Below are 27,860 nucleotides of genomic sequence, written 5' to 3' on the forward strand. Positions count from 1 at the left end.
CTTACTCTTCTCTCTCTCTCTCTCTCTCTCTCTCTCTCTCTCTCTCTCTCTCTCTCTCTCTCTCTCTCTCTCTCTCTCTCTCTCTCTCTCTCTCTCTCTCTCTCTCTCTCTCTCTCTCTCTCTCTCTCTCTCTCTCTCTCTCTCTCTCTCATTTTTCACCTTCATCGCCCGAGTCTCCTTCTTCATCTTCAACAGCGCCGCTGCTATCTCCACCCTCGCCGGAGCAATTTAGAAACCAGCCAAATCTATCGGCGCCCTCCGTCTCCTCCCTTCGCTGCAGTCTCGACACCATCACTCTCGACGAAATCTACAACCTCGTTGCCCATTCCCACGTGGCCGTCTCCTTCGAGATCCCTGACTACACCGCTGACATCGTCGCCACCAGCGACCTCCAATCCGCCCTCCATCATAGAAATATTCCACAAATAGAGCAAGTGATTTTTATTCGATGATGAAATTGAGCGACTGATTGATCACCAGGTGTCCAGGTGGGCTCTTTGTTCCAACACTACAAGTATGTATGAAGTTGTTTAACAGGACTCAAAAGTCTGATGCTCCAATTGTTGCACTGTAGGTGTATTAACATCTTTGCAATTAGAATAAGCTTGAAGGCACAGTTTATATAAATGTCTATATCGGGGAATTGCCCCTATAATTTGTATTAGGATTCTAGTATTTCCTTCAAAGACTTGCTCAGATTCCCTATGTTGTTCATGTGCTATTGTGTATGTATTCTTATTTTGATATTTATTGAAAAGAACACCATGACAGGTAAATAATATGCTACTACCCACCTTGGAATCAAGTTTGTATTATGTATTTATGATATGTGTGGTCATGGTCCACGCTTGTATTTTTTTTTATTTAATTTGGCTCAGGTTCATTATCAATGAGATTGTGTTTTTGGTTTTTATTTTGGCATATTGTTCCCAATAGAACACTTATTGTCCCTAATAGACCTCGTACTCCTTTCAATGGACCTTCTACTGCCCCAGTAGACCCCCTACTGCCCTCAGTAGACCCTACAATAGGTCATACTGCCCCCAGTAGAACCTCCTACTGACCCTAATAGGAGGTCCTACTGACCCCAATAGGTGGTCTTACTGCCCCCAATAGGGACTTGTTTATATGTGACTGAAGCACACAGTAAGTTCAAGGGTCATACTGCCCCCAGTAGGAGGTCCTACTGACCCCAATAGGTGGTCTAGTCAACGGTCATCGGAGCTCGGTCAACAATTGTCGGAGTCCGGTCAACGGCCCCCGGAGCCCGGCCAACGTCATTGGTCGTGGGAATCCGATCATTAATTTTTTTTTTATAATAGACTATTATAATGGTCTATTGTAGTTTATTTAATTCATTAAGGATATAATTGTCTTTTTACTGTTTAAGTTGGCTCTTGAGAATTTTAAAATCTGGTGGAAATAAAATTCTTAAAATTAAAGCCCCTATAATAAAAGAACTTTTATCATACTTCTTCACATTACTTTTAAGAAATCTCTGTCATAGTAGTAATCGGTACCACTATTAAACTTTATCTTGTTTGGTGAATGGTGATGAAACAAATTGGACAAAAACCCAGGATCCCTCGAGTCATTGGCTCAATGCCTTAACTCATTTCTCAATTGCACAAATAGTTGAGGTGTGACTGGAGCACGTTTTCCTCACCACCACTGATTGTGCTCCCAATGACTGGAGCACTATATAGAACGTTCACGAAACCCGACAATGAAAACATAGAAATATCAAATTTTCAAGGGTTGACATCGCAGAGAATCAAAAGAAGGGAACTATTTGGTACTTAGTCACCATAATAGTGTACGAATAAAGATTATCTTTTGGATCATTTCAATTATCTTTAAGCAAAAGATTCTTGAAGGATCACCCTATCAACAAGATTGGATTCATAAAAAAATTTGCTTCATCTTGAGAGTGACTGCTTTGTCTTGATCCAAATTTGTTTTTGCATGAGCTTAGCTGTAGGATTAGGTTAATCTATGAATGGATAATGTAAACAATACAAGCCATTTGTTTGGCTGTTGAGTAATAGATATTTTCATATTCCCTTGATTTCAATGCTACTTTGGAATTTTACTTGTATTAAGAAGCCATGTGAGAATGACCCTATTGCAATTTCTATTTGGAGAGGGATTTTGCAGCACAATATTTGAGGCAAATAAGGATTTCTAGTGAAGATGATGAACAATTGAAACCTTAGGATCTGAACTTGGATGCAAGTAAGATTGAAAATTGAAAACTGATTACAGCATCAGCTTGGAAAATTCAGGTCCAAATACCCAGATACCATTCAAGTTTTGAGTACTTGAATGCATTCAAGTTTTTACTTATCAAGCTCAGATATTGGAGCATAAACTATTAACTAATATCAGAGAAAAACCAGAAGAAACAATTGAAGTGATTATTAAGTTGGGATACAGTCATGTTACTTCCTACAATCAATAGGTTATAAGTGGTCATTACATAAACCTGTATAAAAGAAGCAGAGGAAAGAAACTTGCAGCATAACAATGTCGTCTTGTCACCTCTCTCTAAAGTAGCTAGTGCCTCCTCTAAAAACCTTCAGCTTCCAAGTCCCTCTCTCTTTGTTAAAACACTGCTTATTGTAATTATGACTACACATATATATATCCCCATGTATATATTTGTATCTGCAAAATTCAGGGGGATCAGTATATGACTACACATCTCCACTGGAGTTGTGGCGTGCCCCTTTCCAACTGTAGCCATCTGATTTCTGATCATCTTCTTCTGTTTCTGTGCTGTCGCCCCCGGTTGTAGATTGACCACCTTTGGCAAACTCCGTACGAGGGAGGGGTCCCTGTGGAGAACGAGACTGTGAAGTATTTGCCTTGGAATTGTCTCCACAGTGATCTTGGTTCATCCATAAACCGTTGGCTTCAGCAGCAGAAGAAGCGGGTACCTTTCGGACGTGAAGTCTGTATTTCTGCAATGATACAATCAAACAAATAGTTTGACAAACTATTCAGAAATGATTGAAAATGAGGTTATTCAAATCAAATGCCAACCTGCAAATGGCTTTTCACTTCGTCATTGGTGAGACCATCTACCTGCATAAGCTCTCTTATCTGTTTAGGAGTAGCTACTGCAAGACAGATTGACCAAATGAATAAGGTGGATGCTGGAATTTGATTCAAACAATTAGAAAATGACTCGATTCAAGTAATATGGCACATAAGCATAAACATACATCAAGCGACGACTCCAAGCATTGTGTTGGTATCTTCTAACACTATCATTTTCTTTGTACAACTTACACTCTAAGCTAATCAGAAACTACACAATTCCTTGGTTCAAACTAGTTCACAAGAATAAGTGCATGATTCTTCCCACTAGAATCACTTAGTCAAGCAAATTCGTACTTGAAAAGGACCAAAGACCAAGCAAAATTCCCAAACGCAAGTTCAACTTCATAATTTTCCAAGCAAACAACATCAATTTGCCTTTAAGACTTTCTAGCCTCAATGTCTAACCTTGTGATCCCCCAAGCTGTTGAAGGGCATCAACAAATCGACGATGAAGCTCCGGTGACCAGCATCGCCTTTGTTTCCTAAAGCATTGTTGCTGTGACAGCTGCTGAGCCTCAATCTGTAACTTCACCAAAGATAGACCAGACCCTCCTCTAGCGCTGCTCTTAGAGTTTCCATTGTTAGACCCACCAACTTCACACATTGGAGTCATCAAAGAAAGGCTTGGCACCTCTGAAACCTCGTTGCCTTCCTTCACATAGTTTCCCTTGAATGGCACAAATGCCCCTCCCCTGCTTCTCTTCTTACTCATCTCAATCGGATTCTCCGGCACAGACCGATCATCTTCCTCATTTCTCTGCCATACCAAATAAAAATAATTAAATAAAAATTCATTTCTTCAATCAAATCCAAATAAAGTCACAATCTTTAGCTTAAAAATTAGTACTTTACCAGATTGAGCTCTGATTTGCTGTGATCAACGTTAGTACTCCAGAGCTGAACAGAGCTCATCCAGCTCTTCATATCACTATTCTCCTTTTCCGAAACTACCCCTTCATTCTCATCCTTCTTCTTCTTCATCGGTATGAACTCCTCAACCACCACCGTCCGATCTTCCACTTCCCCGCACTGCATTACTTCCTCTTTCAATCTCTCAATCGCTACACACACACACAAAACATCAACAAAAAATGAACCCCAAAAAAAAAAATTGACACCAAAAAAGAGACAAAATCAAACTCACCATCCTTCAAAATGACCATACAAAGAGGAAGCTCCCTTTTGAAAACCTCGATCTTCCTCATTTCATCTTCGAGTCTCTTCCTGTATTCTGCAAGCTTTGACGACCTGTCAGCGCCGTCTTTGACGGCGGAGAGTTGGAAGAGAAATTCGGAGATGGTCTTGGGGACGAAGACGACGTTGGAATCTAAGCTGAGCTCCATGACTTTGGTTTGTGTTTGGTTCTTCTGTCTCTGTGTTTTGGGGGTCAGATAGAACCTGATAAGGAGCGGAGAGAGTTTTGGGTATATATATGTTGTAAGGGAATTTTTGAGATTCAGGACACGACTAAGATTCACTACTACTTCGCGTTCGGGTCGTCGCGTCTCTGAGTCGACTCGGGGAGTGGACTCAGTGAGGTGGGCGAGTTGGGGAAGGTGCGGGGGGAATCTTTGGATTCCGTACTCTTCACGCGGCGAAAATGCAATTGATTGTCTTTTACTTTCGGTTTTTTTTACGGGGCGCTTCTTCAAGAAGATTCGTTAGGTGGGTGAAAATGAAATTACACGATGGCTTTTTAGCCTAAAAGGGCACGCACTAGTTGACCTTAGATACCAAATGTTTGGGGTAATTTGGTAACCAAGACAAACAATTTGGACAACAAACGCAACTGCAAATTCCTGAAATCTCGATAAACATGTTAGAGGTTTGACACAATCAAGTTTTTATGGTTTTTTCTGAACCACAAACATCTTTCATGCTCTGCTGTAGTGATCAGAATCACGAATATATGATGTTTTTGGATCACACAATTATTATTTTTAAGATTTACATACTTAGCTTCTTTCATAAACAAAATGTTCATACCTCATAGTCAAAAGGCTTTGGTATGTCCTAAATGCATTGTCGTACAAGAGTGTATATCAACATTTTCACCTTCCACCCTTAATATAGGCTATTAGGCTATAGCTTTGCAAGTTCTCTGAAAATATTTCTAATTCGGTACATTTTTGTTAGAAAATGTATTATCTAAAGCCTAATATTTTGAGTCGGCATGATATAATTTGTTCGTTTAATATGGCATACAACTTTTCTAGCCATATTTTCGATGCCATAGAAGGTCAAGAACATGAAACACTCAATAACCAAGCAAAATATAAAGGAAGAGACTTGGTCACTTGGAGTTGGCGGTCAAGGTCACGTTTGACCGTTGAAAGCTCACTATTTGGACCTTCTCAATCTGAAGAACTAGTTTTCACTTTTCACCAAAGCCACGGTAAGAAATCCTTCCAATTTTATTCTCGTAAGAATCCCACAGATTCCTCTTTCTTGTTTCTGCTGGGTGGCTAGGTTAGGTAGGGGCATTTTAATTGGAGTACTAGTTGGTGGCGTGTCAAATCGGACCGCCGCCGACAGTAAAGAAATCCGGTGGCGACCATTAACTATCAAACCAAATAATTGTTGACGTTTTTGCTGGTTCCAGATGAGTTCATATACAACGCACTATTTCAAAGCATCTGGAATATCTTCCATTTGTCAATTGTGATTCACTTAATTATTGACCATAATTTGGTTAATACTTAATAGTGATAGAATGGTATATCAATCACTTCACAATATTCATATTATATGCTCAATAATAGTGATAAGGAGGTATATAATCACACTTCATTGTGATCTTTTTTTTCAATGATTTGAACCATAATCTTTCGTGAATCTCAATTTGAATGTTATCTTTACAAAATCAACTGATTCAAAAATAATGTTAACCACAATAATCTAACTTATTAACTCCATTACCTTTCATTTCTTTTAACGAGACGAAATTTGAAATAATTGCATATATCAATGAGAGAAAATTTTTAACGTTACGGAAGGACCACGTGACAGTATGACGTGGTCATGCATTCCAATTAAATATTGACACATGAATTTTATTAAGAAAAAAATTACATCAGCTATTTTTTCAAAGACAATTTTAGGTTTGTTGTTGTTTTTTAAAACTTAAACTATAAACTCTAAACCCTAGACCCTAGACCCTAGACCCTAGACCTTAAACCTTAGACCTAAAGGCCAAAACCTTAACCCTAACCCTGACCCTTAAACCCTAAACCCTAGTCCAAACTCAACAAAGACCTATGAAGGTCATTTCACAAAAAATAGAGAGGTTTGATATTTTTAAACTAATGCATTTAGATATGGCGGTGTTTGATATAATTATTATCAAAATGTATGAACTGAAAACTAAAACCAAACGAATAGCTCAAACCATATCGATTACAAATCTTTGTTTATGGTGAGAAATCATAATGCAGCAAGACGTGCAGATTTGCTTATAAGTTCCAAGAACTAGCAAATTTAGTTATTTATGAAAAACTAAAAATGAAGCACCAAATCGTTCTTCGTGTGAAAGATTCCGTTAAGCAAAAGGAGACCTTTCTTTTCTAGACAGTTTGTGGCTCGTTCGTTTCATCACGGCCTCACCTGCACCACTGACCAACACTGCGTCACTGACCAACACGTGGGTCAGCGGTGAGATTTCTCTTCTCTCCGTCCACCACAATACGTGCAATCACCGATTCCAGAATTTGATGGCTCGGAAAACTCGCTCAGGTAGATCGCGGGATTCCTCCTGTAAATATTCTCTCCACCCAGGGGCCGAAACGTGCGCCCCAGCATCGTATAGACGGAGAGCTGGAAATGAGGATAATAGAGAATTCGGTTTTTTTTTTTTTTTTCCTTTTTGCTGCAGAAGATGCCCTTTAAGACAACAACTATTTTTGACCCCAAAAAAAAAGACAACAACTATTATTTGCAACCATCCATGGTGTGGTTTTTAATCTGTCGATTTATTGTAAAATTCCTTGTTTTATTCTCTGGCTTTTGGGTTTGGGATAAACAGAATACCAAATGATTGATCAAGAGAGTTGGATATGATTTATCTTAATTACTTCATCATATTTGAAATAGTTCGATGAATTTTGCTGGGAATATTTGCAAAATATGATGGTACGGTAAGGAACATATATGATATCAGTTTAATTGTACATCTCTAATTTGGTTTTGAACTTTTATCCGTTAATACGTAGATTGAGTAGCTTGTTAGTTGATCATGTGCTTATATAGCCAAGTGTAGATTAATCAAGGTATATATGCTTGTTCTTTTTGAATTTTTGACGGTCTATCTGACGATATGAAAAGATTTTGAAAGGACAAGAGCTTGGATGTTGATATTGTTCTAAAGAATAGAGCACATTTGAACTCAGAATGTACAAAAGAAGATGGTGATAGGGGTTAGATACCCTATATATAGTACTTTTGAACCCTCACTCTCAAAAGCTAATAATAGAGAAATTCTTGGAAAAATATATTGTGCCATAGATTCGAAGATTTCTTGGGATAAACATGATGACCAATGATAAGTAAGTGAGTTGGATTAGATTTACCTTAACTAGTTCTTATTTTGCACCCGAAACTACTTTTGCATGCTCATATAGCACATAGAATATGAATTTATACCAATGGTTTAGTGAACTTTGTTTGGAATCTTTGAAAAATGTAGTAGTACGTTAGGAATGTGATCCTTATGTATTGCAAAAATGCTTAGATTTCATCTTATTTAAAAGAAAAAGAAAAAAACGGTGTGTAGTTGCTCTCAATCCTTGATTAATGATATTGTATAATACATCGGGAGGGGGGGGGGGGGGGGGGGGGGGGATAAAATTGAAGACAATATCATGAAACAATACCAAGATTTTCTACAAAAATATATGTATTGACATTCCATTAGCAAAGAATGCATAAATGACCATTCCATTTGCATTGACACACCGGAAATATTACTCTATAACGAAGAAGCATTATTATAGATTCTTTTCCCACTGCGTTGCCGCTCGAAAATTAATTCGATGACACTCAATTTCATCATGTCATTAGGAGGTTGCGTCAATTTGATCAAACAAACAGCGCACCTCCAGGCTAACTTGATTAAGCAAAATTATTGTTTTGTGTTTATGCTATTTTAAAGTTGTTTGTTTCCATAATTAATTTACTTGACGGTGTGAGAAATGTTTTATTGTTGAAGAAAGAGAAAGCGACATAAGCTCTAAAACCATGTTTCGAAGAAAATGGTAACGAGCTCTTCATCCAAGTAATGAAAAACATATGCAGAACATCACCAACTCTATGATCACAGCTCTATAATGGATTGATGGATGATACTCAAGAGGGTGGCCACATACGACCATTTTCATGTCACAATATGCTCTTTCTATCTTTTCAGTTTTTGTTTGCTTCAAAATGGCTCATCTACGTGTTTTCCACTAGTTTTGGTTTTTCTTCCTTCAACATGTTCATTTCCTCTATTCCTGAAAATCGTAACCAGTACGCTCGTACTTTGCTTCAAATCACTGCCCAAAAAAAAAATTATATAGGAACGCCGTCTGTGGGAATCGAACCCACGACCACGTGGTTAAAAGCCACGCGCTCTACCAGCTGAGCTAAGACGGCTTGCTTGCTATTGTCTTCTCTAAATACATTACAACAGACACAGTAAAATGTAACTTTGGTCCTAAACCTATTAACGTACTAAACCTGATAAAGTTAAAGAAGTGCAATATGTTGCGACTTCAGGAGGAAGTCTGACCATATATGTCACACTTGATGATATTGCTCGATTTTGTTATTGATCCGGGTTCAAACTACCGGCTCAAAAGCGGGCTAACATCGACTAATGCAAATCAAACATATATTGATTACGGATTTTAGGATATTGAACCAATAAGTTTATCATTTAGATGATATGTCTATACGGTTTTTCTTTGTTGCTAATTCTCATGAGATTGCCTTGAGTGCATCCTTAACAGTTAACAGCTTCAAAATTCACTTTCTTGATGGTTAATACCAATTATGCTGGGCTAATTGGTTAGTTTAGTTTATCACAGACCTTTTGGGCTTAGCTATTCGCTTTTGAAATTATTGGGTCGTGCCGCCCAATTCACCAGAAAAAAGGGAAGAAGAAATATATATTTTGTTGCATTCATTGAGCCCAAAGAAGTTGCTATAGGATCAACAAATGTTTATGGATGCACTTATAGTTGACTGCCTACGCTATTTTTTTTTCTTTTTTCCGTTACAACATATGTGTCTTTTCCATAATCAGAATTTCAAATTCTCAACATTATAAAGAAAGAAAATAAAAAAATAAAAGAAAGAAAGAAAATTAATCATTAATTTGCTTCTACAATCATATATGTATTTTAAAAGTTATCATCTTCCGCACCACTTAGATATAATATAATCCTCTCGTATTTTATATCATCCATAATTTAAGAGACATACCAACATAAAAATGACATAACGATCAATCTAGATTTTATATGAAAGTTAACTTTCAGTATTTCATTTCCCCATAACGAATCCTCCACAAGTTCTCCAACACCATTCCATCAGAACACAACAAACTAAAGTGAACTCTTACCTATTAGTGCAATGATATGCTGAATTAGTTTCCTGAAAAATATATAAACATCCTACACATTATATAGGGGTGTATCGTTTTTACGGTCCGACTTATTATTGCAATTAAATTCACTTTTTAAAAAAGTTTAAATTAAAATTGTAAATATCTTAAACTCGTAACGCATTATTGTGATCATTCATGAAATATGTATTGTCCTTTAGGTTAGACAAGATAGATGAGCTAGGTAGCTAGATAGGTACTTTTATCTACATTGGTGCATCATCTAGTAGCTTGACAAAGAGAAAGACATAGAACTTCAACATCGTCCTCCTCACTCATTACACACAGTCGCCCACAAAGTCACACACCATTATCCCTTTGCTTACCTAATCACTTTAACCTTATGCTCTTTCTATCCCTCGTGGTTACAGACAACCGTCCAAAATGCAGGTACAAACTAGATAAAGAGGGGGTTAAAGTACTCTAAAGCCTATTGAAGGGGAGAAGATAAGAAGAAGCTGAATCATGGTACAGGTACTATGAATCGAATCAATTGTTCCGTATGGCGCATCGAAAGGACATGAATTTATATGGTAATCTGATACTTGTATGACATATACTAGTATGCGATGACGATGCAGGCTTGAGCATGTTTATCATGTACGCAATCACGAGAAAACTTTTACAACAAATCATACAACAATTGCCCAAAAGTTACTATTTTTGAGCATATGTTGATAATGCATGCTTTAAACCTATTATTATCATAAGTTTTAACGACTTTTCGCATGCATCGTTTCCTCTTGATAAGATGCAAATTCAATTATTGGGTACAAAACAAAAATAGTACATGTTTCATTTTCAATTATCTTACCATACTATGAAGTGAAATGGTCACAAAACTTGGTAAGTTGGTAACATATTTTTCCTGCTCTAGAAATTTTTGTATTTAATCGTTGTGGTGTTTTTCATAGGAAAAAAAAAAGGTCATTTCTTGAAGTTTATTAAACTATATGGCAACTCATAGAGAGCTGTGCTAAGCAAGTTTGGGGTTGACATTAGGCGTCAATAGATTCCACAGAATATTCTCTTATCACTTGTTGACTACTCCATCACTTGTCAACACCGTCCGTCCGATCCTCTCACACATCTTCCCAAAGCTCACATCGCGTCACACCCAATCCTTTCTCTCACCGACCCCATCTAAAGCAAGGGTAACATAGTCATTGCACCCAACACCCCAGCCAATCAGAATCGACAAACCAGACCAAAGCTAAAAACACCAACCAGCCGCCAGGAAAGGGAGGGAAGCCACACACTGTGCTGCTGACAGCAACTAACCAACCTCTCGAAACGACGTCGTAGTTCCCACCGAGCACGTAAACGACGCCGCTTCTTTTGTCCTCATTCTCTTTCCTCACCCCCACCTCCTCTGCGCAGTAGATAATATATCTCATTGGTTCTATCATTTCCCTTCTCTCGAAGTCATCCTCCCCCACAACAATAATCTCACCACCATTCCAACCCCAATCTCCGATACGAAAAAAAAAAAAAAAAACCCCACCTCCATCTCCGACCTCAACACGGATCTATATACTCGAGTCATCTATTGTATCGGTTTACGAGTTGGTGTAAGTAGCCAGTTTCCGCAGAGGTTGTTGTGTGTACCTTTCCGTTTAATGTGACCGAGTTTGATAGGGCGAATATAGCTAGGTCGGAATCTTGGTAGGTTTGGAAATGGATCGGGCGGCGGTGACGGTGGGGCCGGCGATGGACATGCCGATCATGCACGACAGCGACAGGTACGATTTCGTGAGGGACATCGGGTCCGGGAACTTCGGGGTGGCGAGGCTGATGACGGACAAGCAGACCAAGGAGCTGGTTGCCGTCAAGTATATCGAGCGCGGCAACAAGGTCAGTTTCGGTATTTCAAATCTGGAGCAAGGAGGAGAGGGGAGAGTTTGTAAATTATGTAACCGATTTTTTTTGGGAGCATCCATTTATGGAAACCACGGTTTGGGCTTTTCGGCTTTGGGTGATGTTGTCATGCTTTTTTGGGGTTTCTATTTTTAGCATTTTGATCGGTTTTGGGGTTCTTTGCCGTTTTTGTCTTTATTATGACGCATTTATATCGTAATGGTGAGGGATTTAACTGTTTGGGGAAATTATATTCCGTATTCTGATTAACAGGGATTAATTTCTGATTAGCATATTGAGTTAAAATTGTTATATGATTAGCTGAACATGCTTGATGTGTAGTGCATCACTAAAAATGGAATTGCTTTTTATTGATTGGTAAAGAGGTTTGTGTGAGATTTTTTGGAGCAGTTTGGTTCTGACTGTGGTGCTGGGTGTTGCAGATTGATGAAAATGTTCAAAGAGAGATTATTAATCATAGGTCGTTGAGGCACCCCAACATTGTTAGGTTCAAAGAGGTTAGTGTGCTTTTCATTGATGGTAAGATTTCAGTTTTCGTTAAGGTAGGGTAATTGGCTGCTAATGTGTACTTTGAATTTGACTATCTATACAGGTTATTCTGACTCCTACTCATCTGGCCATTGTAATGGAATATGCTTCTGGAGGAGAGCTTTTCGAGCGGATATGCAATTCAGGGCGCTTCAGTGAGGATGAGGTCTTTATTCGATTTATGTCTACAATTGCAATCTTTTCTTTTTACCTTTGCTGATATGAGTGGTTACTTTTTTTTGTTTAGGCTCGCTTCTTTTTCCAACAACTTATATCTGGGGTCAGTTACTGTCATGCAATGGTATGTAAAGTTTTCTTTTTGGCTTTTCTAGCATTTATGTGTTTTCCATGGGGTTTGGAGTGGAAACTTACTTGGATTTGTATTTTTTCCTTGATGAAGCAAGTATGTCACCGGGACTTGAAGTTGGAAAACACTTTGTTGGATGGAAGTCCTGCTCCTCGCTTGAAAATATGTGATTTTGGGTACTCAAAAGTATTATTCTTTCTTTTCTATTTGTTAATCTCTCTGTTACTTATCTGGTGTATACGTTGTCTTGACATTTTTAATAGATGAAAAGAGAGCTCAGAGTTAGTCAAGATGGACTTCTGACAGAACACTTGTTTCTATATCAGTTGCTTATGAATCACTTAAGCTAATCCAAGCCCCTCCACCAGTGTTTTTTCTGTTAGAAACTTAAGGCTCACCTGATATCTCAAGCCCCTCTGTTCATGAATTTTGATGGGATCCTATTTGGCTAATCATTTTTCTTTTCATGAGACGTATGGAACTGCCACAGCAGCCATATATATGATCATAATTAAGTTAGGCAATTATACTCGATCATCTGTATGCATTTATTGGATCGTTATCTTTTATGCATCTGATATTTGTTATTTTGTCAGTCTTCAGTGCTTCATTCACAACCAAAATCTACAGTTGGAACTCCTGCATACATTGCTCCAGAAGTACTATTGAGGCAAGAGTATGATGGAAAGGTATGATTATTTTTTTAGTTTATTTTAGTTTATTTGTTTTACTGGAATTGCCTTGAGAATTTTATTTGATTATTTGCTAGCTTTCTTTCTGGACTAGTCCATGAAGCTGAATTTTAATAGTAATGTGGATTCAATTTTTCCTTGCTGTCCCATTTAGACTTCTTTGAAAGTTTGAAGAACTGCAATCTACAGAAAGCTCTATATTTCAGACTTCAAATAACACTCTAGCATGTGACAAATTGAAGGTTAAGGTCTTTTTTTTATTAGATTTATTGTTGTTTAGTTACTAATATGCATGGAAATCCGAAAGACTGGTCACTTTTGGTGGATCGTACAAACTTAAACTGCAAATGAGTGTCCGACTGTTAGAGAAAACTCAATTATTGCTTTGCCTTAGGTCTTGTCAATATGGAATCCTGTGTTAGGGCATATACATGTAGTCCTCGTTTTGACCTTTTCCATGAAGCAGCAGCTCTCAGAATTGAAGACAGTGATCTCCTCTGATAGGCAAAATCTTTTTACTGTACCATTGTACTTGACAATTAAATATCCTTAATGTTATTAAGATGTTGATGTTTTCATTCAATAACGACATTATATGATTCTCCCTACATTTTCATCTGTGCTCCTGCATCGGGAAGTCATGTCATAGCTATTGACTACATTTTAGGTACAGAATTAATGCAATGTGCATCTGCTAATTTTGTGTGTGTATATACAGTTTATGTATTACTCGTAAAAAAAAAAAAAAAAAAAAAAATACAGTTTCTGTATTAACTTGGAGCTTAATTACACTTTTATAAGACTCCTTATCTTGCATGTCATCTTTCTTGAAAACATTCATTGTCTTTTCTGTCATATGTAAAGATGAAGTTTTATATGAGTTCAACTAATGTAAGTTTCTATCGTGTTAATTGTCAGACTGCAGATGTATGGTCATGTGGGGTAACGTTATATGTGATGTTGATGGGATCATATCCTTTTGAGGATCCTGATGAACCAAAAGATTTCCGGAAGACTATACAAGTATGTCATTTGGCCTTATCACTACCTAAAGTTTCTTAATGTAAAATGTATGACTCAAGATATATCATCTACCGTCTCTTCGCAGAGAATTCTTAATGTCCAGTATGCAATTCCAGATTCTGTTCCATTATCTTGTGAATGTCTGGAACTGATATCAAGAATTTTCGTCTCAGACCCTACTGCGGTTAGTTTATTTTTCCTTCTGCTCTACATATTCAGATAACAGTTACTTTTCCTTCTATTACAATGTATATATGTCTAACAAAGTAAAGGGTGCATGTCTGGTTTTCAAAATTTTCCTGTTTGAAGCGATATGTTTCAGAGGTTCTGTCTGAATAAATATCTTCTCTGCATGCATGTGCCTTTTAATTGGAATTCATGCAATTTAGGAGTTAATTTTTTTTTTTTTTCTAATACTGCTGGTTGTCATGGAAAGAACAGCACGTAGTTTAAAATTTTGGGCTCTAATCATATGGAGTTTCAAATTTATCCCAAAGTCCAGGAAAGTTGCCATAACCGGCTTCAAGGGATATAAAACCTCTTTCTACTTGGAATCCGTTAAAGTAAACATGAGCAATGGGTGGATGATAAATTAATCTGAACGAGATCAGATAAGTTAGATTTGTCAAGTTAGATAGAATACAAGTATTACGGTACTATTGTATTTTCTCTAGTTCACTGTTTAGCACTTGATGCCAGCATCAGTGCTATTTTACTTGTTACAACATGAAAATACAGCAGAAATTTAGACACGTACTACTGATTGCAGAGATCTTGGAAGTTGTTGCTTTTGTTATGTTGGTTTGCGAGGTTCAGTTAGTAGAGACCTTACTATTGTTTATTTCTTCCACAATTTTTTCGTTCTTAATTGTGTCCATGTTTTATGCTTTGTATCAGAGAATTACAATTCCTGAAATAAAGAACCACCCATGGTTCTTGAAGAATCTCCCCGCAGATTTGATGGATGAGATGACAATGGGCAACCACTTCGAAGAGCCTGATCAACCGATGCAGAGCATTGATACAATCATGCAAATAATTGCTGAGGCCACCATACCAGCAGTTGGAATCCACAATCTTAGCCCATTCATGAATGACAGTTTTGACATGGACGATGATATGGATGACTTAGATTCAGAATCTGAACTAGATGTTGATAGCAGTGGGGAAATAGTGTATGCTATTTAATAAAGGTATGTGGATGTAGTCAGAAAGAAATTCCACAGTTAAGTTTCTTTGTCAAAAACTAGAGAGAATGTGCAATGAGTGTATGGTAGATTAGCATAGATATTTCAATAGAAAAAGTACTATGCTATTATCATATGCTAGCTCATTTGGAGTATCTCACTGTCATATAACATGTAGTTTTATACCTTTGATCATGTGTGGTACTGGAATTTGATTTTAATGCTATCAGAGGTGATGTTCTACACACATGGTGATCAATGCATACCCTTCCTGGCATTCATGTTGAACTTCGATCTAAATTTGGAATGTTTCTTTTGTTTTGTTTTTGCTATAAGAAAATACCACAGAACGATAGAAGCATACAGATTGCTATGTCTTCGTTAGTCATGTTTTTAGTGCTTGATTAGTTATTGCTTAAGATCTAAAACTTCTGCAGGCAGCTGTTAGCACAGCTGTTGAAGCAATCAAATATGAAATATGCAGCAAGTTTAAGCATTTGTTTGCAATTTTTAATCTAGGCTGGCAAGTGGCAATAATACCAAGACTGCAAGACCTTGGCACTCGTCCGTTTCTGTTAGGTGTGTAATTTACTATAAGAGAAAGAATATACAAGACTGAAAACACCTCCAATAGATGCCCTACAACCAGCTTTTTAGCTACTTTAAGGAAACCCGAGTCTCCCAACTCTTTTATCAGTGCAGACTGCAGACAGAAAACTCATCCCTTGTTGGCTTATTCTTAGAAACCAGACAGAGAAATCGGGAAGTTGCTGATTGCATCAAAGGTCTATGATAGATAACTTTGTACGGCTGTTGTATGGATGTTAGTGTCAACTGTCAATATATATGTAGTATACCTTTATAAACTTGTAATGGAAAAAATAATAGAGAATTGAGGAACTAAATTCAGGTACAAAATGATGTAAAATCCACTCAAGAAAATACATCACTTTGGAATGAAGAGTAGAAGCTATGAAAATGATGATCCAACTGGTCGCAACTCGGGATGTTTTATTGTAGCAACTAGCAACTATAAGGAAAGCAAAGGGTTTTCTTTTGTTTGGATTGATGGGGATTCAGATGGAGTCCCTAATGACCAGAATCATTCATTGTCTGAATGAAAGATTCAAATCGTTACAAATAACAGAATCCCTCATGGACGTTGTTCTACTTCCACAAGAACTGCCACATTTTCCTGTATTCCATCTAAAAGGATGTATTCCTCTCAAACGGTTGTATTGTCTCCCTAGACTCTTCTCCAAATGAATGAATTTGTTGGTGTACTCGGACTTCAGCTCGTCTGTCACGAGCTCTACCCCCTCCTCTACCTGTACCCTGTACTTCTTTAGTTCCTCAGTCGGAATATACGACATCTCTTTGTTTTCTGCCCTCAGTCGGAACCTTGGCACAGTTGCGGACGAGAATGCAGGTCGAGGAGTGAGAAACAGAGATATATAGGCTTCTAGAGATATCATTCAAAACATAAAATAAAGATCATTGTGGAGATGTAGAAGAAGACTGTATGGTGGTAAGCTCGGACGGGGTTGGTTCTTCCTTCAATCCCCGGACGTGTTCTAATTCCTCCACAACTTCTTTCATGGAAGGTCGTCTTTCAGGATCTGTTTGTAAACATCTTAGTGCAAGCTCTCCTGTCTGTAATGCTTCCCGGGAGGAACATTGTCCCTTGATCTGCTCATCCATGATGGTTTGCAACTTTGTTTCATCACAAAGAAGTGGTGTAGCCCAATCAACCAGTTTGATTTGTTCCTTAGGGCGGTCAAAATCGATTGTCTTTAACCCTGTCAGCATCTCAAGCAGCACAACGCCGAAGCTATACACATCACTCTTCACAGACAAATGACCTGTAATTTACGGTATGACATAACAAGTTGGTCTAGTTTACTTCATCATCAACAAAAAACAAAGACGAGTTTACATAGCAGTTTCAATATTTGATACGGATATCGTTACCTGTTCTCAAGTATTCAGGATCAATGTAACCCATTGTGCCACAAATTTTTGTTGACACATGCAACTTTCCTTCAGCTGGCGCCCATTCTGACAAGGAAAAATCCATGATTTTTGTATTGTAGTCCTGCAGAATATAAAGGGAAAATCATAACATATGAAGGCAAAATCATAACAGAATGTCATGTCACTCAAGAGGCAGTATATCTACAGGTAGGAAACAACCCGGTCGTTAATACCATTGTCCTATATCTACAGAAAATTAGCGAAATATAGCACATAACTATCAAGAGGCAGTATTGAATGTTAAATGCAGTTTGACATCATGAAAGAAAGTAGAAACAAGTTAGGCAACTAACCTAAGAAGCAATACAATTATAAGTTTCAGAAATTGCCTTCTTTCCCTCCTCATATTTGTCCAAATTCCAGCAAATCCTAAACTTCTTGCTCCTAAAGATTTTGTTCTAAACAAATTGCCCTAACCTACTACTACCAAACGCTTCCTCACCAAATTCCAATAGTGGTCTAAGACCATAAATTCAAACATGTAGAAAGGAAAGCAGAGAAAAGATAGTACCTCATCAAGCAATATGTTCGAGGGTGTGATATCTCTGTGTATAATTTGTAAAATGTGCAACAAACTCAAGACTCTAGCAGCTCCAATAGCGATTTTTAGTCTCTTGTGCCAACATAGCGGTTCCTCATCAGGTTTTCCTACACAAAGTGGAAATTCTACAGTCAACACAGTAAATTTGGATTTCCAAATCCATGCATCTGTTTCCATTACTGATTCGTACTTTCAGACAGACGATTAAATAAGCTTCCATTCGGCATGAACTCATAAACTAAGAGCAATTCCTTTTTGTCTCGACAGTATCCCAATAGCTTGACTAGGTTGGGGTGAGAAAGCCTTCCAAGGAAGTTCACTGAGAGCTGCAGTATTAAATAGCACAAGTAACACATAATCAATTATCCTCAAAAGATAATGTAATGCTTCAGAAAAATATGATAAACATGCATAGTTTAGAAATCAGAATATGGCATATTAAAACGACACCATGCATAGGATTTTAAAGAATCATAGTTCACAATGCTACATGAAACATGACATAGAATGTGCTGAGATGTTTCCTTTTTTTCATAATTCAAGAAGAGATGTTCAACAATGTTCCAGAGTTGAAGCAGTAGTACTACCTCCCACTGTTTAAGGTCTTCGACACTTTCTTGGTTCAATCTCTTGACAGCAACAGTCATTCCAGTGACAACCTTGGACGGAACAAGTGTATTCTCATCCACCCAACCCTTGAAAGTCCCTGCAAAGTCTCCCTTACTAAACTTGAAATTCTCTGTAGCATTGGCCAACTCGGAGAATTGGTAGACTATCAAGTTGGATGCCTCCAAAACTCGACTTGTTCCTGCCCTACTGCTCGCATTGGAAATTTTGTTCCTGCTGTGGGCCGTGACTTGTTGGTTAGCTGGTGTAACTAACACTGTGGAGGACACATGTTTATGTTTCACTGACATCAGGAATAGAAGGGGTCAGGATTTTAAAAACATAAGTGCTAAGACTCAAATTCAAAGAAAAGAAAAAATAATAGAAAAGAGAAGAAGTCACCTTTAGAAGTGCAAGTCACTATATGTTCAATTTGTTTGAGCAACCTTCTAGTTTTCCTAGCCAAAACCAAGGTCTCCTTCCCATCTCTTGCTGATTGTTCAGTGTATTTTCTTGCCAATTCTAAGGTCTCCTTTCCATCCTTTACCGATTCAGTAAGCTGGCTAGTGTTCTTTCTTGCCAAAATTAAGGTCTCCTTTGCATCCCTTACTCCTTGTACCATCAATATTTGGAAAAGTCTTTTAAGAGAAGCATCCAATTCAATAAGTTGATCCGTGTAATAAGACTTCATGCAGTTCCACTTACTGACCTTTGATGACTTCTGGACAAGCTTTACGCCCTGCTTCATTTCTGTTATAAGATACTCTATTTCTTCATCTGGGAGAATCAGTTCTTCATTATGCTTACCTATGTTTTCAATCACCGGCTTTAGAAACTCCAGTGAAAACTTGATATTCTCAAGGAGGGATTTAAAGGTAGTAGGCTTGTCAACTGCTTTCTTGACAACATCAAACAACACCCCAAATGCTGCTCCAAGAACAGCACCCCCTACAAGCTCCCCTACTATAACCATTACCGATTCTTACAAACTTGAATCTGTTTCAGTTCTGAACTTCGATAAAGACAAACATATAGTATGGAGAGCAGTAACTTCTTAACTGGCTGCATGAGAAAACGTGACAAGATTATAACCTTAAAGATAGGAAAGTAGAAAACAAAAGGAAAAGAAAAAGGTAAGCAGAATCAGTTACTTACAAATACACCTCCAAAGGCTGCTAGGTGATTTTTCTATCCTACAAGAAATAGTTTTACGCAGTTTTCTCTCAAACTCCGTTGATTTACTTACAAGCTACTTTTTTTATTTGTTAAGGCCAGCTACAAGCCCGACCAAATTATTTAAGATGAGAGACATGATCAAAGACTTTGTAAGTACAGGTCTATGCCTGAAATTTTCTTTGTAAGTTTCTGAGTCTAAGTACAATAATGAATTTCTTAGAAAGTACAAAGAGGTTTCCTTTGCATAAGGAATTAGATACAGGTTAGTCAAGACTTGCTTAAGGTTCCATGAAGTCTCCTGCAAATCTGCTTTTTGTGGAAATTGAAGAGGAGAGGTCATAGAAAGGATAGTAATGTTGGTAAGAGGAAGGAGAGGCAGGGCCGTGTTGCATCTGGAATCTTTGAATGTGTGTGTGAATCCGCCTCATATTGTCTTTTGAGAATTTCTTCAAACAGTGGTGGGCAACAATTGAAGTTGCGGCTACAAGAAAAAAGAGGTCATTGTGTGTCCCCAGCTTAGTCAATCTTCTTCATTTACAGCAAGTCACAACTCCTCTCTACCCATAGAAGGTGATTCCAAAATCTTAATGGATGTTCTTCAAGGCCGCACGGATTGCCCATGGCGTATCAAAGTTCTGGTCCAGTATATCCAAACCATATCTCACCAGTTCCGATCTGTCTCCTTCAGACATATTTGGAGAGAAGCTAATTTTCTAGCGGATACATTAGTGAATTTAGGTCATTCTGTTTCTGACGTTTCTTTGTGGTTGTATCACATTCCTCCTCAGGTGTAGTCAATTTACCAGTCTCAAAGGCTAGTTTGGTATTGCTGTAACTTTAAAAAAAAAACTTCTGCTGTTGTACTGCAAAAATAATCAGTTGAGAATTAAAACAGTTTTGTGTTTGGTAAATATTAGTTTTAAAAGTGTTGCCAAGATAAAATTTATTAATTTCTAGTGTTTTTAGTGACAGCTTCTTTTAAAAGTAACCGTCAGGTTGCTTCCAAAAGCTGCTGCCAGTGATCTGTAATTTTTTACAAAAGTTATTTTTCTTTCATTTACCAAACATTATAAAATCTAAAAGTTCGGATAGAAGCTGATTTTTTTAAAAACGAAGCTGTACCAAACTAAGCCTAAGAACTGGCTGTGCCCGAGGATTTTCTTTTTAACTTTGTTTTCTTAATCTTATTTATATGAAAAAAAATATAAATATAAAAAATCACCATGGAATAAAAAGGATACATAATGAATATAACTGTTTATATATACTAAATTCAATTTTGGAATAACTTCTCGGCACATCGGCCACGACGAACGGTTATGTGGGCTAAAGCCTAATTTATTTTTGAAAGAAAAATAATTTATGTGATTAGGCGGAAATGTGGCAGGGCTAGGCCGATACAAATTTGCTCTCCACTCTTACTTTTCCACCTTTATCCCCACCCATCTAAAGTCTATTGTGTTTAATCACTCTAACCATAGTTAACAACACAAATCTATAATAATAATTTTTTTAGTGAATTCTTATAACAAACTTTAATTCAAGTTTGCTCTCAAACTGAAACACCGATTATTATTATTATTATTATTATTATTATTATTATTATTATTATTATTATTATTATTATTATTATTATTATTATTATTATTATTATTATTATTATTATTATTATTATTTTTATTTTTATTTTTTTTACAGTGTGTGCACATATATTCAAACATTTCTTCAAACCCACTTCTTCAAACTCAGCAAATTTGCTCTGGGAAGGAAAGATTTACAAAACTCTAGAAAATTAAAAGAAACTAAAACATCTAAATTTAATCATCTTCATCATCATCACCGTCTTCATTCCTTGATGATTTAGACGAAGATCGTAATGACGATGAGTTTCTACAAAACTCAAACCTGTTATCTTCCATTTTCTCCCCAACAAATCCACAGTCTCCACCACGTTCCCTGCAAAGAATCTCGTCGCTACTAATCCTTTCAACTTGAAAAATCATGAAAAAAAACATGGGACTTGTCCCCGCCACCCTTCTTGCTCCGTGAGAACTCCGGCGGTGAAAATCGCCGCCATCCAACCCGGCGACGCCGGAGAATACCCACTTGGCCCGTCGACGGGAGCTGCGGAGGCCTTGGTGGTGGGTTTGTGGAAGTTGGAAGAGGGGAGGAGGAGGATGATCGAGCTTGGTGTTGGTTGTGGACTTGTGGTGGTGGTGGTCTTCATTGGGGGAGTCATTGCACTGGTACAGAGAAATCACGAAATTGTTTTCTTTTTGGAACAGTTTGATTTAAATTTGTTATTAAATAGTATAATTTATTTATTATAGATTTGTGTCATTAACCATGGTTAGGGATTTAACACAATAAACGTGTGTCATTTTTTTTTAGAAGGGTGGGGATGAGAACAAGGAAGTAAAGACGGGAGCAAATTTGTATTCTTGACGGTCCGAGTACCATTTAATAAGAAAAGAAAGAAAAAAAACTAGAAAAGAAAAATAATTCGTCCGGCCTAGACGGAAATAAGATAGGGCTAGGCAGTCCAGGTGACGTAGGACTTTACGGATTATGGGGTCCACTGTTTAAAAAAGGAGAAGAAAATAAACAGAAAACTGGAACTGGTTTAGTTGTTCGACCCAGAGGAGGTTGTCGATCGAGTTAGATACTCTGTGAGGATGAAACAAATGAAACTATGAAAGTGATGAGGTTGTTAATTCTGTTGGGACTTGTTATCATTCAAGAGGCAACTTCACATGGAGATCGAGCACCCTCTTAATTTCCAGAATTGCTATTGATGAAGCAACTTATGCTCTTGATGATGACCTTGCTTATATCGATCAAAGCCTCTCCTACAGTTCTAGGATCAAGAGTAAAGCCTCACACTCCTCACTCATATACCCTTCGATTTTGATCTTAGAAGAAGTTCAATGGGTTTCTTTCACTTTGGAATTCGGCTCTGAAAACCCATTACCCATCAACTGAGGATTGGATTGGATCATTTTCTCCTGCTAATTTTTGGTAAAGTGGTGTTATTTCTTGGCCTTTTTGCTTAATTTGATTTGTCACCCATAAATTATTATAACTAGTCACCCAAGTTATTTTCTTTTTATTTTCTTTCACTGTGGTCTAATTTTCAGTGCTTCTACCTGCCCCGAGGGAAATTTAAGAGTTAATCCTCTATTTTTGTGTTCTGCACCTATTACCTTGTTTTTTGTACATTGCTTCTTTAATTAGCTTCATAAGTGCAAAAGTAGCTAAAGAAGTGACATGAATCTGTTTCCTTTTTACCAGTTTCATTGTCCAGTCCTGAGTACAAGGACACCAGAAAAGGTTTCTTGAAGCTTCAGCTGATAAACCAGAGATCAGACTTCTCTTTCGCACTATTTTATGGTGGTTTACTGAATGTATGCTAAAACTTGGCTCGCAGTTCTGATGCAGTTGAGGCCACTGTACCAGCAGTTGGAATCCACAACAATCTTAGCCCATTCATGAATGACAATTTTGACATGGACGATGATATGGATGACTTAGATTCAGAATCTGAACTAGATGTTGATAGCAGTGGGGAAATAGTGTATGCTATTTAATAAAGGTATGTGGATGTAGTCAGAAAGAAATTCTACAGTCAAGTTTCTTTGTCAAAAACTAGAGAGAACGTGCAAGAGTGTATGGTAGATTATCATAGATATTTCAATAGAAAAAGGTACTATGCTATTATCATATGCTAGCTCCTTTGGAGTATCTTACTGCTCTCATCTTACTGTCATACAAGTATAACATGTAGTTCTATACCTTTGATCATGTGTGGTACTGGAATTTGATTTTAATGCCATCGGAGGTGACGTTCTACAGACACATGTGCATACCCTTCCAGGCATTCGTGTTGAACTTTGATCTAAACTTGGAAATGGTTATGAACTTTCTGTTTCCTTTCCCTTTTTGCTACAGGAAAATACCATCTTTAGTCGTATTTAGGTGCTTTTTTTTTGGTATTGCTTAAGATCCAAAATTTCTGTAGGCAGAGGTCAATGGGTGCGGAGAGGGTAACGCGAACGACGTGAATCATAACTACTTCATCTGCTGCATTGAGTAACCATTGAATAAACATCGGTTGGAACAACAAAAAAAAAAAGAAAAGAAAAAAGAGATTGGTTGGAACAAACATTCTTACAGATAATTAACAAAATACAGTTCATGACTTGTGTAATTGAAATTGAAAGATCTTTCAGTCCCATGTCATATGTAGTCTTGTCAGGACAGTCTGCTAGATATATTATTCAGAATTTCAAATAACAAATAACAAGAACAACTAGGAGCAGAGATCACTGCCTAGGGGTTCGGTTTGTCCGAATGAGTTCCAATTTCCTGACAACTTGTTCCATGGAAGGTCGCTCTTGAGGACATCTGTTTAGACATTCTTGAGCAAGCTTTGCTGTCTCCGTTGCTTCCTGAGAAATATAAAGGTGCTTATCTGCATCCGCTATAGTTTGCAACTTTGTCTTATGAGAGAGAAGAGGTATGGCCCAGTCAACCAGACTAAGTCGTTCCTGAGGTTGGCTATAATCGCAGGCCGTTAACCCTGTCAGAATTTGAAGCAGCACAACACCAAAGCTATACACATCGCTCTTTATAGATAAGTGACCTGTTAATAGTGGGACAGAGCAGCTGATGTTATTTACTTTTCTCCAAACATATAAAGATGAATGTGTTTTTTTATTATGGCTTACAAGATGAATTGTAGAAAATCATAGGTAACTATACTGGTTATATCCCTTTTTACAAACCCAGGAAACCAAATCTGTAAGATTTAAGACAGACAAATATTTCCAGACACACATAATTATATGTTCTCATATATAAATAAATATGAGAATAATTTCACTGTATGTATTATATTAATTACCTGTTATCATATATTCGGGATCGATATAACCCACTGTGCCGCAAACCGGAGCTGACATATACAACTGTCCATCATCTGGCTTCTTTATTGCCAAGTGAAAATTTGAAATTTTTGTATTGTAATTCTGCAGAATATAATTTTTGGGGGAAAAGCATAAAAAGGAGGGTTCATTAATCAATGTCAGCAGCATGTAGATAATGAAATCATTTAATTTAAGTTCTACCACTATTTTCTCTTTGCAACTGCAACAACTTCTCTATATTTTGGATTTTTTTTTTTTTTTTCAATTTTAAGAAAACATTCAGTTATTTTGCTCCAATAGATTCCCTAAGCGCTATTCCTAAAATAGGGAATGTGATGAGAGAGACAACTACATTCCTTAAATTACAGGAATCTCTATAATTTTAGGGATGTTGGGTAAGAATAATGAAATCTTATAATAGAGAATCTGTTAGAGTAGGAGCAGAAAATGTAATGAAAATTGTGCTTTTTGCTTCCCTATACTGTTGGAGATGCTCTTAGAGTTTAACAAGATATAGCACAAACTATGAGGGAGAGATAAATTTAATGGAAAGAAGAAAAGAATAGGTAGTACAAACCCCATCGAGCATTATTGTTGTCGGTTTGACATCTCTGTGAATGATTTGCAAACTGTGCAAGAAACTTAAACCCTTTGCAGCTCCAATAGCTATATCGAGTCTGTTGTCCCAAGTTAGTGGCTCCCTTAAAAATTCTACAGTCAATTCAATAAATATGTGAGGTGAGAAGAAGCAGAACTCTTGTATTTCAGTTCTATACTGTTTGCATATTCGATTCATACTTCTAAAAAGATGATTAGGTAAGCTTCCATTCTGCACAAACTCATAAACTAAGAATGACTTCTTCTTCTTCTTCTTCTTCTTCTTCACATCACAGTATCCCAAGAGCTTGACAAGGTTTTCATGAGGAGGCTTTTCTAAAAGCAACTCGGTCTGCAGTATTAAATAGAAGGATCAGAACATAATTTAAACTTCAAAAATCAGGAACCAGAAAATAGGATTCACAGAGAGTAGCAATCAAAATATGGCACGAAAAATTGATACAGTTCACTGCACTAGGATTTTAAAGAATGATAAATCACAAGTTGATCTTCATGGAACATGACATAAAATAGGCTGATGCTTCATGTATGACTAGATCTTTCATATCAACGATTCATTTTCCTCATAAGAAGTAAAAATGTGCAACAAGTTGAAAGCACGCAGTACTACCTCCCACTTTTCGTCGTCTTCCTCACTTGCACGGGTAAATCTCTTGACAGCAACGGCAATTCCAGTGCCAACAGGAGAAGGTGCAAACGTCTTGTCCTCCTTCACCCAACCCTTGAACATACTTCCACCCACGCCTGAGCTGAAATTCCTAGTAGCATCTTTCAAATGTGCATAAGGGACAACTTTCAAGTTGGATTCTGTTTCTGCTTCTGCTGTCATAAGTCGACTTCTTCCTGCTTGCGTTTGAACCTCTGTTCCCACTGCGATATAGAAAAACCTAAAGAAATCAAATGTTATGTTTACTAAAAAGAAAACATCAAACTTGAAAGATGTTCAAAAGTAAAAGAATACTAAATAAAGAGAAATATCCTATGACATCGACAATGGGAAGGGAACTCTCAAACATCTAGGACTGCAATTTGACATCTGAAGTGTGATAAACCTTTGTTGTTAGAAGGCCTAGGAGGAACGGCACATTCTATTTGCTTCTAATTTTCCTAGCCATCTTGCCGATTCAATAAGCTGGTCATTGTTTCGTCTTGCCAAAACTGTCTCCTTCAGTCCGTTCCATCCTTTACCGATTCAATAAGCTGGTCATTGTTTCGTCTTGCCAAAACTGTCTCCTTCAGTCCGTTCCATCCTTTACCGATTCAATAAGCTGGCTAGCGTCCTTTGTGCCAAAGTAACCATCTCCAATTGCCAATTAAACACATTGGTCTTTCTTTCTAAATTCAAGTTGTCCATGACATTGGAACAGTCGTCTAACAGAACCATCCAATTCAATAATTTCATCTGTTGCTAAGAGTGGATTTGCGGACGATCTTTGCGCCTCCTCCATTTCTACTGTAAGCTAGATACTTCATATCTTCATCGGGGTGACCCAATTCCACGTTATGCTATCCATCTTTTTAATAATTGGTTTTGAGAAATCGTTCTCGAGGAGGGATTTGACGACAGTTGGCTACTGCATTATCAAACTACACCCTAAATGCTGCTACAAGAGCGGTACTACCTACAAACTCAGCTACTATAACTATTAACTCTGCTACAAGAACGTACAGACTTGGTCTACAGCATACATATCAGTATAGTAAAGTCCAGAATGATTATATAGTTAGTTAAGGTGTATAGATGTCTAGAAAGGTTCGCAATTTATGTGACTGATAATTAACAACAAAGAGCAGGTCGGTGGACAACTCTTCATGTATGGGTTTGTAATCAATCAATAAGAAATTTAGACACGGAGCGAAACAAAAGCTCCTGCTCCTAAATAGTAAATACTATCCCACCGTTCGTACTCTAACTCTCCCAATTCTAACAGTGGTATCCAAGTCTATAATTCCAACATACTAATCTTCAACAATGGTCCAGAAACCCATTAGTGAAATGATAACTCTGGTATTCATCTCAAACCTAAACTTGAATCGAGACAAAGGCTTAACTAGCTGAATCAAAATACGTGAAAGAAGTTCAACTCCGTCTTGGAATCCGATTATAACATAAATCCTGGGGAAAGAAAAAGATAGAAAACAAAAAGAATTAAGCAAAACAATCACTTACAGGCAGGTTCAACTGCTTGTCTTCTCGACCAGGTTGATCGGCCATTCATTCCAGAAGAAAGTCGAGATTAAGATAGAAAGAGCGCTCACTTTCTCTAAAACCCAGAAGATTAAAGTGCCTTTCTACACACCCCACCTACAGATAAAAGAGATCTACAGATAAAAGAGATGAAGCACAAAAGTCTATTAATTCGAGTCAACGCATGTGCAGGGAGGACTTCATAATAATATGGTTCCTAGCTGACCTTTGACTAAACACTCGTTTGTCTTTCCAAAACCACCACAGCATATGGCAATCAAAGCAAGAACTGTCATGTCACTTATGTCTAATAAACTATTAACTTATAATACACAATTACTACTGGATACATTTTTGAGGTCATATTTATCACCGTCCATCTTAACTAACATATGCTGTTAACCTGTAAATT

The 27,860-nt window shown here is 37.4% G+C and overlaps 4 protein-coding genes and 2 non-coding genes across 6 annotated transcripts; 2 read left to right on the plus strand and 4 right to left on the minus strand.

The window, feature by feature from the left end:
• Positions 1–2,361: 2,361 nt before the first annotated feature.
• Positions 2,362–4,522, minus strand: LOC101304222. The gene is made up of 5 exons (XM_004288019.1): positions 4,250–4,522; positions 3,958–4,166; positions 3,511–3,862; positions 3,046–3,122; positions 2,362–2,963 (listed from the first exon to the last, which is right to left on the minus strand). The coding sequence occupies exons 1-5, from the start codon at positions 4,446–4,448 to the stop codon at positions 2,697–2,699; spliced, it is 1,104 nt and encodes a 367-aa protein (XP_004288067.1). The 5' UTR covers positions 4,449–4,522; the 3' UTR covers positions 2,362–2,696.
• A 4,138-nt stretch (positions 4,523–8,660) lies between these two features.
• On the minus strand, positions 8,661–8,733 carry TRNAK-UUU. Its single transcript has one exon. It is a non-coding gene; the product is annotated as a tRNA-Lys (tRNA).
• A 2,440-nt stretch (positions 8,734–11,173) lies between these two features.
• On the plus strand, positions 11,174–15,652 carry LOC101304512 (serine/threonine-protein kinase SRK2I-like). Its single transcript, XM_004288020.1, has 9 exons — positions 11,174–11,599; positions 12,046–12,120; positions 12,216–12,317; positions 12,399–12,452; positions 12,552–12,644; positions 13,055–13,147; positions 14,069–14,173; positions 14,259–14,357; positions 15,071–15,652. Exons 1-9 carry the CDS (start codon positions 11,423–11,425, stop codon positions 15,359–15,361), a joined length of 1,089 nt encoding a protein of 362 aa, XP_004288068.1. The 5' UTR covers positions 11,174–11,422; the 3' UTR covers positions 15,362–15,652.
• Positions 15,653–16,604: 952 nt separating this feature from the next.
• LOC101297590 (probable serine/threonine-protein kinase Cx32, chloroplastic-like) lies at positions 16,605–19,514 on the minus strand. The gene is made up of 6 exons (XM_004289189.1): positions 18,944–19,514; positions 18,523–18,845; positions 18,126–18,261; positions 17,906–18,042; positions 17,332–17,455; positions 16,605–17,222 (listed from the first exon to the last, which is right to left on the minus strand). The coding sequence occupies exons 1-6, from the start codon at positions 19,512–19,514 to the stop codon at positions 16,855–16,857; spliced, it is 1,659 nt and encodes a 552-aa protein (XP_004289237.1). The 3' UTR covers positions 16,605–16,854.
• Positions 19,515–22,331: 2,817 nt separating this feature from the next.
• On the plus strand, positions 22,332–23,478 carry LOC101304807. The gene is made up of 2 exons (XR_183722.1): positions 22,332–22,735; positions 23,009–23,478. It is a non-coding gene; the product is annotated as an uncharacterized LOC101304807 (transcript).
• Positions 23,479–23,867: 389 nt separating this feature from the next.
• Positions 23,868–27,622, minus strand: LOC101305002 (probable serine/threonine-protein kinase Cx32, chloroplastic-like). Its single transcript, XM_004288021.1, has 6 exons — positions 27,431–27,622; positions 25,871–26,130; positions 25,441–25,591; positions 25,220–25,353; positions 24,621–24,744; positions 23,868–24,359 (listed from the first exon to the last, which is right to left on the minus strand). The coding sequence occupies exons 1-6, from the start codon at positions 27,477–27,479 to the stop codon at positions 24,040–24,042; spliced, it is 1,038 nt and encodes a 345-aa protein (XP_004288069.1). The 5' UTR covers positions 27,480–27,622; the 3' UTR covers positions 23,868–24,039.
• Positions 27,623–27,860: the final 238 nt, after the last annotated feature.

This window comes from Fragaria vesca, linkage group LG1, assembly GCF_000184155.1.
Source record: "Fragaria vesca subsp. vesca linkage group LG1, FraVesHawaii_1.0, whole genome shotgun sequence".
Taxonomy (NCBI): domain Eukaryota; kingdom Viridiplantae; phylum Streptophyta; class Magnoliopsida; order Rosales; family Rosaceae; genus Fragaria; species Fragaria vesca.